We start from the raw sequence: 13,275 nt of genomic DNA on the forward strand, positions 1-13,275 counted from the left end.
ATACACAAGGGAGTTCTTTCTAAATGTTGAAAGTTGATTTCTTCTCTTTGTTATTTGTACTTGACTATATGTGCTCCAATTTCGCTCACACCTAGATGAAGAACAAGTGAGGCTTAAAACTCTAATTATAATAATCTGTAACTGAGGGGTGGAATCACCAAATTGGATTCACCATTCAACTATTTTCAAAAAGACAAATGATAATCAGAACATATTAAATAGTTATACATATACGGTTACTTTACAAAAATAAGAAGAGTCCCTTCTCCCTTCACCACTTTATCATAAAAATCGTATTTCAAATACACGTATGTCTTCTCGTCGTCACCTATGTCAACTTGTACATTATACTTCTAAGAAGGGTCCCTCCGTAATGACGTATTTGACTTTTCCTTGCCCTTAACCATATTTCTTAATGCACGGGGGGGGGTTCTTGCCGGGCTTTACTGCTTCGTGTGGTTCTGATCGGCTGAGGGGGATGCTAGGGAGGAATGAATGGGGATTTTATTAAGCACTTAAGTGAGTGGGACCCATTTACTTGAGGCGTACGCCTCCCCTATTATTATGTAATTGTGCCTCTAAGGCGCGTCTCATGTTCTATGAGGCATATACCTCTCCTAGTCCCAGAATTGCTTAAGCAATAAGGCGCATGGGGGAGGGGGGGGGGAATGCGCAGAGTCTTGCCTCTAATTGCATAATTTTAAACTATGACTCGAGTAATAGTAATTGGGCTTCAGTGATTCAGATATTATAGTTAAGTGATAATGCTTGAAGTATATAGTTGAGCGATGGTAATCAAGAGATTGTAGTCATGTGGGAGTAGTCGAGTAATGATAATTAAGGAAAAGTAATTAATAAAGGATGGTCTGAAGATCGTAGTTGCACCACAATTATCAAGTGATTGTAATCAAAAGATAATGATTGAGAGAATGCAACAATGCAATAGTGGTTAGGAAACCATAATTAAGTTATAGCAGTTGGAAAATGATATTTATGAGGCCATAATCAGACAAATGTGGTCAATAGACTATAGTTGAGTAAAAATATTTAGATTAGTATAGTCAGGTATCATGATTAGGAGAATGTAATTAGACAGCAATAATAAGAAGATCATAATTAGACGATTGTGGTCAAAAGATCTTGCAAGCAACGATAGATAAGTGACTATGTCTAAAGACCATAGTAGCATAATGATGGTTAAATAGTAATGATCACTTAATGGTGGCCAAGAGATTGTAGTTAGATAATAGTAGTCAATAGATTATACCCAGGCAACAGTGGTCAATAGTTCATGATTAGGCGATGGTGGTCATGCGATAATGAGTTTTTTTTTTTTTTTTTTTTGTGACAATCATCGATTTCAATCATTAGGTAGAGCCCTCTCAACCTCCAAGTTTAGGTTTGGCTCCAAACTCGAGCTCAAGATTCTCTTCTTACGAAGAATAGGGATATATTTATAAATTTTGGTCGTGGCATATTAGTTATTTTACCAAAAGTCTCTTAATGTATTATTGAATGGTCTATATTAATTTTCTTGATTATAAATTATTCTATTATTATCAATTAAATCTAAAACTTAAATCAATTAATGAGATGAATTTTAAGATGACATATGACTAAGGAACTTTTACAAGCATGATATTTTTTGTCATGAATTTCATACTTGCAATGAATTCTTAACCCCATCATTTGATTGTTGTCGCTTTACCATCGTTTCCCAACTATTATCATCTAATATCTATGGTCTTACCGACGTCGCTCGATCTTCATCTCTAAACTAACACCGCTTAATCACTTAATCACCATCACACAACCATCATCACATGACTATCATCCCCTAACAATCATGTGCTAATTACTATTGTTCGTTAATGCATCTATACCTACATTATCTTTTTTTATTTGTTATTATTTATTTTTTAATTAATTTTTTATTTTTATTTTTATTTTTATTTTTTATTTTTTTATACCTACATCATCCATTTTTTAAAATAAAAATGATATTAAAGATAAAAGGATACACCACAAGACCATGACCAAGCCACATCATTGGAGATACAATCAGCAAAAAACCAAATTAAAAAAGGATCCACACTGACTCAAACTGACACCCAGTTGCAAGAGAGGGCCATCCAGTGATGATCCAAAAAAGCCAGATCACCACGGTTGCCTACCCCAAGCCATCATAGGTGCATGCAGAATAACTACTTCCTCATTGTTCAGATCCAAACCATTGAAGGCAACCAAAATTGTAAAAAAACCCAACAATAAGGCCCAATAATTCATTTCTTTTTTTACTTATGTTTACGATTTCTAATAATAGTATCCAACGAACCAGTTTACAAACCATCGTTAAAGGTTTCCTCCCCTTCAGATAGCCAATCATCTTGTAACCAATCACATTGCAACCGGACACTATTTCTATCTAGGTGGACTTGTAAGTTAGCATTAGAAATAACAGAAATAGGCACGTCAACCAGTGAAGCAACACTATCCCCAGGATAATGAACCACCTCAACCCCAATTGAATTAACACCACCACCATCAATTGAAGAAATTGAGATAGCCTCCGAAGACTCCACACCACCATTAAATAAAGGAGAAGCTATAGAATTAACTTCGCAAAGAGGAACTATTAAACTCGCACAGCAGTGTTCACAAACAGAGGGCCCCCTCCCACCATAACACCACAGGCTTGAGAACCACCCAAGCAGATCACGGTAGAAACTGGGGCAGCAAGGGAAGAGACTGGACAAACCAGACTAAAAACCTCGGGAGCAGCAGCATTAACCAAAGCTAAATCATCTAACGAATTAACAGGCAAAGACACAGGCAAAATCGAATAAAAAAAAGACTTCCTCCTATTCAACAAGAGGGAGGAAAGTAGTAGTGGAGGGCCGACACATAACACTGTCGACAGTAGAATTCATGCTCGCATTATCTAAAATGATACCAGGAGCTTCCTTAGACTCACTAACACCAGCATAGACAATATTTTCCTTAACCGAAATAGCATCATTCTCGGTCAAAACCCCAATAACAACCTCACAGCCAACAGTCCCTAAAACTGGGTTAACGATGGGGTTCAGAACCTCCCCAACCATCACCTCATTAACAGTCAAAGAGGATACACCCAAAGCATGACTTTTAACATTCCCAACCATAAGGGAATTAGAATTAGATAGAGGAACCGGATCACAGTGACCTTTAAGATGGCCCAAACGCTTACAAGACACACAAAAATCAGGAAAACCCTCAAACTGCACCTTTGAATATACCTCGAAACCTCAAGCCCGAGCCAAATTTGGGAAGGATAAGTTTTGGTAATGTCCAGCTCCACCAACACACGCGCTAGGGATGCCCGAGATCCTACCAAAGTGGCAGAATCAGCCTTCAAGGGTCTACCGAACATTGATCCTAAGGCGTGAAGGATACGGAGAGAATAAAGACGATGTCTCAAATTAGGAAATGAAACCCAAATTGGTATGATCGGAGATTCACATCCAATGTTGAGGAGCATAGACCATTTAGTGAGCTTCATGAAATAGTTATTCACCAGATAAGAACGATGGCAGAAAACATAGCTATAGTCTAGATCGTTGGAAAGTTTAACCAGCACATGTGTTTGATCAAGCACCGTGACAGAGAAATCAGAGTTAAGTTTTAGCGAGAAAAATAACTTAAGAATAGCGTCCGGAGACGGATGACGCGTGGGGAAAAAATCGACCAAAGCAAATTGCAAAGGCACATTAAGAGCTTTAATTTCATTCTCAGAAATCCACAACGATGGTAAACCACGAAAAGAGCATTGACGGAGCTCAGGGAAACATTCCGAAGAGGAAGAACCAGAAATGGCTTCAGCAAACGACTAAGATTTAAATGAACCATTCAAAAAGCCCGGATCAGCAACCCTATGGACCGCCATTCCGGCCACCAAGGGCTGGAGGAGGAAACACATGGTTGACGCCCCAAACTATCCATCTCAATCATAGGAGCTCAAATTAGGGTTTTATATTTATAACATAATCATCATCTCTAAATTAAGGGAAAAAGCATACTTTTAGAATATTTTTACTTGCATAATTGTTTCATTCAATTGAATCTAACCTCATAATTTTTTTTTTCTTTCCAAACTTTCTCAACAAAAACTCAAATGTCTAATATCAAATCTTCTCGTTTATATGTCCATATTTATTTTCAATACTAAGATAAAAAAATTCACTTTATCACCACCATTTTTTTAGCATGTGATAATTTTTACTATTAATTTTTAAATAAATCCTAAAACAAGCTCATAAATGTCTTCTCCTAGATAGCTTAGAAAGTAGGAGTATGGGCCACACAAATTTCAATCCATTTGAGAACCAAAGTGGGCCTCATCTCTCACTTACTCACTCTTTCTCTCTCTCTCTCCTTACTGCATGTGCCTGACAACAGCAAATGATTGACCTTTGTGTTCTTTTTTGATAATTCTATACTTAAATAAAATGATTATTATTTTAATAATTCTAAAAGTATATTACTTTGAGAGAAAATTAGGCCTATCAATTTTATTATTATTTATTTATTTTGTCGTATTATGCTTGCATCTTATCCAAGAGAGAAAAGATTCGTTTCAGACTCTTATTAAAATAATTTTAAAAAATATATTTAAATCATAATTAAATTTAAAGTGAAATATTTTCGTCAATTTCTTCAATATAGTCCAAGTGAATGTAATGTTAGAACACATTGATATTAAGGGTTTGTTGCAATATTTTATAATATTGATTGTGAAGTTAATGTAGGAGCATCAACTCAACTAAGGGCCTATTTGGAACAACATTTTGGTTGCTATCATTTTTAGGCCGTAATAATAATAATTATATTTGACTATTGCTATCCTTTCTTATTGCTTTTCAAAAAGTTTGGCGCAAATTTTCTTTCTGGAATCATAATAGCAAAGTTGTTTTATCAACAACAGCTTCTCAACCAACTTTATAAAACGCTACAGTTGTCCCAAATAGGCCCTAATTTGATTGCAAAAAATAACTTTTCATTATATAAATTTATTAAATGATACATCAATAAGAAAGTAGTAGCGACACAAATTCTTTTTTATCTAAAAAATAAAAAAGTGATAATACCGATCCAAACATTCTATATTGTAACTACTAAATATATATATATCAAAATTTTGAGTTGAAAGCAAGAATTTAGCTATAAAGGTCTCTGTTGATCGAAAAATTATTCTATGTGGATCCTAGACAATGTTCGAAGACAAACCAAAATATGTCATGTCACATTTTATGCTATCGGTGCTCAATATCGTTATGTATCGGATGATATGGTACATTCTGATTGGTCTCCGGACCATCCGGTGTCCGCACAGAATAATTTCTACTGTTGATAAGATGAACGATAAACCTAACACAATTATAGATGATTACATTTTTAAGATAAGAAAATATATTAAATTAACACAACAATTAAAATCTAAATCATTTTCTTCTTTACAGGAATATATCATTAGTGCTTTCATTAAATGCCAATAATGTCAAATCACGTGAAACATGTGATTCTTAAACAATAGTGAAATGAAAAGATGCTAAATTTTTTACTGATAAGAAAGAAGAACATAAAGTACATTAGAAAATTAATTAATCAGAAAGTGGTTGCCTAAATTTTCAGAGAAAAGTAGACTTCTTAAGAGAGGGATTGAAGCCCAGCCCAATTAGTTTATATGATTCTTTTTATCAGAAAGTGGTTGCCTAATTTTTCAGAGAAAGTGGACTTCATAGGAGAGGGATTAAAGCCCAGCCCAATTAGTTTATATGATTCTTTTTAAGTTTTAAGTTATTAGGAGGGAATTAAGGATTTGTTTGCAGATAGTTTATTTATTGCTTTCTATAGTAATATTTTAGAGCAACTTTTTTTTTTTGAAATCAACAGAAGAATAGTGGTTAAAAATTGTTCCAATGCTTTGTTTGGGACTGTTTTCTCACTGTTTCTTAAATCAGTTTTTTAGTATAATTTTTTTTTTACTTTTTGTACTAAAAAGTTGTTTTAAAAAGTAATAAGAAAGTCATCTCAAATGACTTTTTTTAATGCTTTTTAAAATAGATTTCTAGTACCAAAATTTTAATTTTTGTACTAGAAAGCAGTTTTAAGAAGCATGAAAGAAACCGTCCCAAATGAAGCCTAAATATCTCGCCCCCATTCTTTGTTTAATGATTCGAGAATTAATGACTAGTCTTTGATTGAATTTTTGGAGACTCTTCAGTACACTATTTTCAATCTTCCTAAAACAATCACAATCACTGATCTTATAAATAATCCCTACCCCTTAATAGTAAATATCAAATTATTTATTTAAATTTCATAAGGTGCCATCTCTATTTCTCCTAATGAGGACAAATTTTCATAATTGATGGTCCTCAATGTATCTTTACAAGTATGAGTTCTTTGAGTATAATAAATATTCATAATTGGGTTGATTTATCCATAACAAACCCACCATTAACTGCTATGAGTTGCATGAATCATTCATAAAATTGACTTTGATTTGAACTGAAACAATAATTCTATAATGACTTTATTAAAAAGTTATTATAATTAATTGCATGAAATTTACTTTTGTTTATTGCTCATTGATATTTTGTGCCTATAAAATATGTCTACCAAAATATACAACTCAAATATGATTAACAATAAATGCATGAGAAAATTGTTTCCCGATCATTTTTTCTTCTTTAATTATATTTTTTTAAGAAATACATATTTTGACAAAAAAATGATTTTTTTAATTTATTACACTAAGAAAAATATCCTAAAGATAAAGATTTTGTTAGGATATTCTAATAAAAATTTTATTTGCAATTTACTTTAAAATATTTAATTTATTCTAAAATAATTTAGTGAAATGGAATTTTTCAATATATATATAAAGGCTTATCTAAATAAGGTTAAATTTATTTCAATTTTTGATACAATTTTAAAAAATATATAAATACTTTCACACACTAAACATGTTACTTAAGTAATCATTTTGAAAAAAAAAAAACATTTTATTGCACTTTCATGCATTTTATCTATAGTTGGTAATGCCAATAACTATACAATAATAATTATAATAAAAAACAAAATATATTCTCAATAATATAACTAACAAGAAATTATTAGATGAGCTAAATTTAAAATATATTATCTTATATTCATTTAAATCATTACTTATTAATGCACTATACTCACCTATTGAATCCAACACAATAAATTATAGAATCAAATCATCCTGATTTTTTTCTACCTACCATCATCCACCATTCATCTTTCATTTTAGTTTATATATAAACTCTCCAATGTAGTGACATAGGAAACTTAATATGCTATACAAACTTCACTATCAAACCTTTCAACATTTCCTTGACAACCCTAACCAACCCTACTTTTAGTCAAGCTTTTCACTAAATAAACCCCTTTCATGAGAAAAAGACCATAAAAACCTTGAGGGTTGACATAAAAAAAAATATTTATCTATCTATTATTTATTATGGGATTCATAGTGATGTCTTAATTTTGATGGACTTGCAAGTCAATGTCTTGAAGGAAAAGGCAAAGTTCAACTGCTCATTAAGAAAAATAATTTGAGGTATATGTTAATAACTTTGGAATCCAATGCATGCTTAGTAAGAAAAGTTGTTCTTGATTATTATGATTGATTCTCTTAGAGATTGAAAATGACAAGCATTTGCTTTGTTAATTATTTGATGATTTATTGATAGTGATTTGTATTCATATATAACACTCTTGATTTTGTAATTTAGAATATATTTTCATATTGTAAATTGTCTTATTAACATAATGCTTGATTATTATTAGATTAAATGGTAGATTAAGTAGAGTTTAGCATAACAATCATAAACCCATTTGCCATCTAAAGCAATAATAGATAGCACCAACTCCTTTTTATAATTATATGGAGCCCTCATTCTATCTCTCTAAAATTTAAGCAAATCACACATAAAAAATAAAAAATAAAAAAATAAAAAAACTTGTTAAATTTTAATTTATAATTATTGAATAATTATGTTATAACTCTTTATTTAAAATTATTTGTGTTTAAAATCTCTATGAGATCTATGCTTATAGAAGGAATCTTTTGAATCAATAAATCAAACTATTTAAACCTAAAAACTCTTAATTTCATTTATATTTCCTTATCAATTTTATATTAACTATACTATTTCTCTTAATTTTTATTTCTCATGATTATTATTGAGTTAACACCTAATCATTAACAAAAAAAAAATCAGCTAGTAAATTGTTGTTCTTGAGGTCATTTAAAAATTCCTGATCATGCTTTTGACTTTACAATTGATGCAAAATTAGGAAATCTAAAGCTCTTACTAAAATCATATATCCTTATTAAGAATTGACTTTAGTGATGAAGTTCTAAAATCTCTTATTCATAAAATATTTTGCATCAACTATAGCTTTGTATATTTATTCAGAAGATAAATAGTTGATTGATGATTACATTACATTGCTAATGAAGAACATGTCTACGTATCTCATTTTAGTCTATTAGTTGAAAACTTTGACTATCAACTAAGAGGTCGAGTCTTCAGTATGACGGCTTTCGCACTGCTTAAAGCAGTTTTTTAATACAAAAATTAAAATTTTTGTACTAAAAAATTGTTTTAAGAAGTAATAAGAAAGTCATCCCAAACAAAGCCTTATTTGTATAAATGTCCTAAAAAAACATGTCAATGCTCTATTTATTATCACTTTATAGCACAATCATCACAAAAAAATAGTGATAATTTTATTTATTGCTTTAGTAGTTGTTATATCAACTCAATATTATTAACTAATAAAGAAGAGTATTAGTCTGATTGCAATAAATAGACAAACATAAGTAGGGATAAGGCAATCAATCCCACAGCGCAATTAATGTCATAACAATAACAATAAAACTATTGATAAGGCATGAAAATCCAAAGTACAATGAAGAGGAAAATAGAAGATTTGGGCCTGACACAAATTTAATCAATTTAATAATAATATTTAATTTATTTTGAAATAAATACAATATATAACCACTAAATTAATTCTTATATTGCATTATCTCAAAATAAATTTAATAACGATAAAATATGTCATCATTAAATTTGAATAAGGATATATGAAACAAATTTCTTTCAAAACAGGAATAAGATCAATCATTGATACAAACTGTGTGTGTATATATATATCTGAACATCTGGATCTATTTGGTACTGTGGAGCAAAGCTTTGGCACAGCAATCTAACCAATATCACATTAAGATTGATACTTGTATAACAGCTTCTCAAACCGTTGAAGAAATTTAAGGAAACTAATTACACTGAAAGAGGAAATATAGATGGAAAATATCAAGGCAACTCATTCATAAAGGAATCATCGAGCAAGAACTCCGGCCAGAAGGAAGTGGCCGAAGTACTATTCCCTCTACCCTCACAGCTGGAAGTGCTACAGGCATCGCCTGGGTTTGACATATCAATCAGTGGAGGCAAAGTTGATATAGGAGACTCCATTAATGGGAGCTTGCTTTCATCATAGTTTAAGTTTTCATTGCTCAAGAGAGACTGGTAGTCATAGCTCATTGGTAATTCCAGCAATGGTGGTTGATTCCCTATGTTTTGCTCAATGGGATAAGAAGAGAGTGGCTGAGGGTTCAAGAAGCTGTCTATGGATTCAAATCCTGTGTTGGAGGGAGCAGATTGGAGGAAGTATTGAAGGAATTGTAGCTTGGCAGCCTCTGCTTTGAGGCTGTCAAGCCAAGTGGGGGGGCGGTGGTCGACAAGGTTAGCAAGGGCAAGGAGGTGAGGGAGGGCGGCGGTGAAGTCAGTTCGAGGTTGGTGTGTCATTGGATCAAATCCCATCTGAATTAGTTTCTTCTTCAAGTGTGTGTTCCAATAATTCTTGATCTCATTATCAGTCCGGCCAGAAAGATGAGTTGCTATAGCTGACCACCTGGAAAGAAATGAAGAGGATGTTTCATTAATATGAGAATAAATTTCTGCTATGTAGCTATATGTTGCCATTTCAATATGGGCCCATTTGGTTGGTAGAAGTTAGAAATCATTGTCGTTGTTATTTACTTTATCCCAACTCTTTGGAGTCGAGTTTATAAATTATTGTTTTACACTTTTGCAGTGAGTGTTATCTTAATGTTAAACTTATTGTTTACAAATATATATATACATCTATGAGCTGTATTTTCTACCTTTGATTTTATGTACATGTCTATACCACCTAAGCTTATTTTCAATTATCTAATCTCTAACAGATGCTACTTCAACAATTCCTATAATATATCATCGCCATATCCCAGATAAGCACCAAGTGAATAATATATCTTTCCCTCATCCCAAAGATCAATATTTGAGATGGCTAGGACTAAGCAAACTGCCCGCAAGTCCGCCGGCAGCAAGGCACCAAGGAAGCAGCTTGCAACCAAGGCGGCGACGAAGTCAGCTCCGGCAACTGGCGGCGTGATCCGGGAACAGTTGCGCTGAGAAAGATCAGAAAATATCAGAAGAGCACAGAGCTTTTATTCGTAAACTCCCTTTCTAGCGCCTGGTTCTTGAGATTGCTCAAGACTTCAAGACCTGTTGCTTCTTTGCAACAAGCTTCTGAGGCATATCTCGTCGGTCTCTTTGAGGATACTAATCTTTGTGCCATTCATGCGAAGAGGGTTACTATAATGCCCAAGGACATTCAACTTGCTCGAAGGATTCGTGGTGAGAGGGCTTGAGTGGATGATGGGTTTGTTGTGAAAGTTTATCTGGCTGGTTATAGCTTAGTTCTTCGTTATATTTCTCCTTTGCTTTATGTAGAAATGAAAGTAAAAAGTTCTGGCTTGTTGGAAATGTCCGCAATTAGTTGTTTGTAGGCAAATGGACTTTAATCTGTCAGTGTGAATTCGTATTTTTGACTAATTAGATTTGTTTCTCATAAAAAAAATTCCTATAATATATTTATTCTTTCTACAATTTAGAGAAAAAAAAAACAATTCCTACAATTTAGAAAATGAATAAAAAAAGAAATCATCATATTCTAATTACGTTTATTATATATCTACAAATAATAAAAAAAGGTTATGCGTGGAAAAGATTAGTTACTTGTTGCCAAGAATAGAGTGGAGGTTGAGGATGGTTTGTTCCTCTTCAGGTGAAAATTTGCCCCTCTTGATATCTGGCCTCAAGTAGTTGGTCCATCTTAATCTGCAGCTCTTCCCACATCTATTCAATCCTGCAAGTGACCAATAACATGCTTTTTTTACCAATGCTCATATTCATACAAAATGATTGGTAATGTAAAGAGAAAGGGAGGAAGAAGATGATACCAGCAAGCTTAGGAAGAGCTCTCCAACTGCCATGGCCATGCTTCTGGATGTAATGAACCAACTTCTGATCTTCTTCAGGAGTCCAAGGGCCTTTCTTGAGGCCATTCTCATCACAACAAGGAGATCTTCCCATGAGAAGAGAGTAGAGAAGGATAGAGAGAGTAATGGAGTTGGAGAGGAAAAAATGGCTACTTGGCCATTTCCCTTGTTTATATGGTTCTATGCTTAATTTAGCCTTGCATATTTATACACATCTCAAGGCAGCTGGGACTAACATATTATTTTGGAAAGAAAGGAAGGCCAGCCCTTACACTCACTTGAAATGCCTAAACTGCCCCGGATATTGTTATAGAGTAGTTAATCAAGGTTAAAAAGATCGAGAAGGCTCGAGCATTCTTTTCAGCAAAAAAATATGGAAAAATCCTCCTTTGAGAATTATTTAATGGATTTAATAGCAAATTGGAAACAATAAATTCAGTTGCAGATACAGAGAACAAGCTTATAGGCGAAGATTTTTCTTTGTTTCTATATGCACGCAATTATGAGATCGATGGCATAATAAAAAATTGATAACTACGTACGCTTGCATGAAATATAGACATATAATAAGATAATCAGTGAGGTCGACATATATAAAAAAGTTTTCCGATTTCTACTGAAAATATTATTAAATATTAAATTTTTTCTTAACAAATTAATAATAATTAAAAAAATTTATAACTTATTTAATATAAAATAACCAGGAGTCATTAAAATTCACTTACATTATATAATGTGTTTTATGTATACGACACGCATACTGATGGGTATAATGATAGTTGCATTGAGTGTATGTGATATTTTTTATTATGCATTGATTGATAAAGTGTTCTCCGTACAACACCATGGCGCTGTGTACCCAAGTGCCCTAGGGCTACAGAGTTTACCAAGAGAAGATAGAGAGAAAAGAGCCGCATTGCTCTAGATTCGGCGCCGCAACGCTGTGTAGTGTCGAAGCGCTATGGATTTGAGCACTGCAATGCTCCAAACTAGCGTTGCAGTGCTGCGAGACAGATTAAACAATTTTTCTTTCTTGTTTTTCTGAAGGGTGGCGTCCCTGGGTGTTGTTAACTTAACTTTCTCTTTTGTTTTGAGTGAGAGAAAGGTGTAAGAGAGAATAGAAGCAATAAGAAAGTGAGAGAAATGAAAGATATGTACTTATTTCTCCCAATTTTATAGAGGATTTCTTGGTGTGTGCGGCTCCGTGGGTTTTTCCCGATAACGAGCTTCTCACATTAAATCTTGGTGTTCGTTTCTTTCAGTTGCATTTTTTTTTTTTTTTTTTTTTATTGCATCGCGTGGTTTTACTTCCATCCCCAACACCAAGAACTACAAGTCCATCCCTCAAGACTACAATCCCAAGCAAGCTCGACTAATGGAATTAAGTTCCAAGGCAACAAACAACCTGCTTGATCGACACAATTAGACTATACAAAACTAACAATATCAACATCCCACTGCCATTTGAATTTTTCTCAAAAACTCTTTAGTATCAAGAAATGAGAGGGTTTTTCCATTTATAAGTATGTTGCCCATTTCAACAAGGGAACTCATGATGTCATTGTCTTTGACTTATTAGTGGGCAAGTTTGAGCTAATCTTAGGGCTCCACGACAATCCCTTTAAAGTTTGTTGTGTAGAACAACCCTCCAGAAATCATAACCAACTTGCTACAAATTAAAAGGCGATCAAGTTTATAAACATTTAGTAAATTAATTGAGTCACAAAGCACTTGATTTCATAACCTTCCATTTGCCAAGTCAAGAAGCGAAGGGAGTAGCCTTCTAGTAACTCCCATCCCTCTAAGAAGTGGCGTGACCAAACCAGCTTCTCTAATTGAGGCCACTTGCACCACCTTAATCGCGACAA

At 33.1% G+C, this 13,275-nt stretch overlaps 1 protein-coding gene and 1 pseudogene across 1 annotated transcript; one reads left to right on the forward strand and one right to left on the reverse strand.

Moving 5' to 3' along the window:
- Window positions 1-9,160: 9,160 nt before the first annotated feature.
- Window positions 9,161-12,077, reverse strand: LOC110105838 (transcription factor MYB93). The gene is made up of 3 exons (XM_020835493.2): window positions 11,369-12,077; window positions 11,145-11,274; window positions 9,161-9,993 (listed from the first exon to the last, which is right to left on the reverse strand). The coding sequence occupies exons 1-3, from the start codon at window positions 11,499-11,501 to the stop codon at window positions 9,393-9,395; spliced, it is 864 nt and encodes a 287-aa protein (XP_020691152.1). The 5' UTR covers window positions 11,502-12,077; the 3' UTR covers window positions 9,161-9,392.
- On the forward strand, window positions 10,385-10,813 carry LOC110105839 (annotated as a pseudogene).
- Window positions 12,078-13,275: the final 1,198 nt, after the last annotated feature.

The sequence above is a fragment of the Dendrobium catenatum genome, unplaced genomic scaffold (assembly GCF_001605985.2).
Source record: "Dendrobium catenatum unplaced genomic scaffold, ASM160598v2 fragScaff_scaffold_1016, whole genome shotgun sequence".
In the NCBI taxonomy this organism is placed as follows: domain Eukaryota; kingdom Viridiplantae; phylum Streptophyta; class Magnoliopsida; order Asparagales; family Orchidaceae; genus Dendrobium; species Dendrobium catenatum.

Excerpts from the sequence above, each read along its gene's own strand:
- LOC110105838 (XM_020835493.2), bottom strand. The coding sequence starts at position 11,501 with ATGGGAAGATCTCCTTGTTGTGATGAGAATGGCCTCAAGAAAGGCCCT. Across the intron at positions 11,275-11,368 it reads AGCTCTTCCTAAGCTTGCTG|GATTGAATAGATGTGGGAAG; the intron begins GTATCATCTTCT and ends GGTCACTTGCAG. Across the intron at positions 9,994-11,144 it reads CACTCTATTCTTGGCAACAA|GTGGTCAGCTATAGCAACTC; the intron begins GTAACTAATCTT and ends ATTTCTTTCCAG.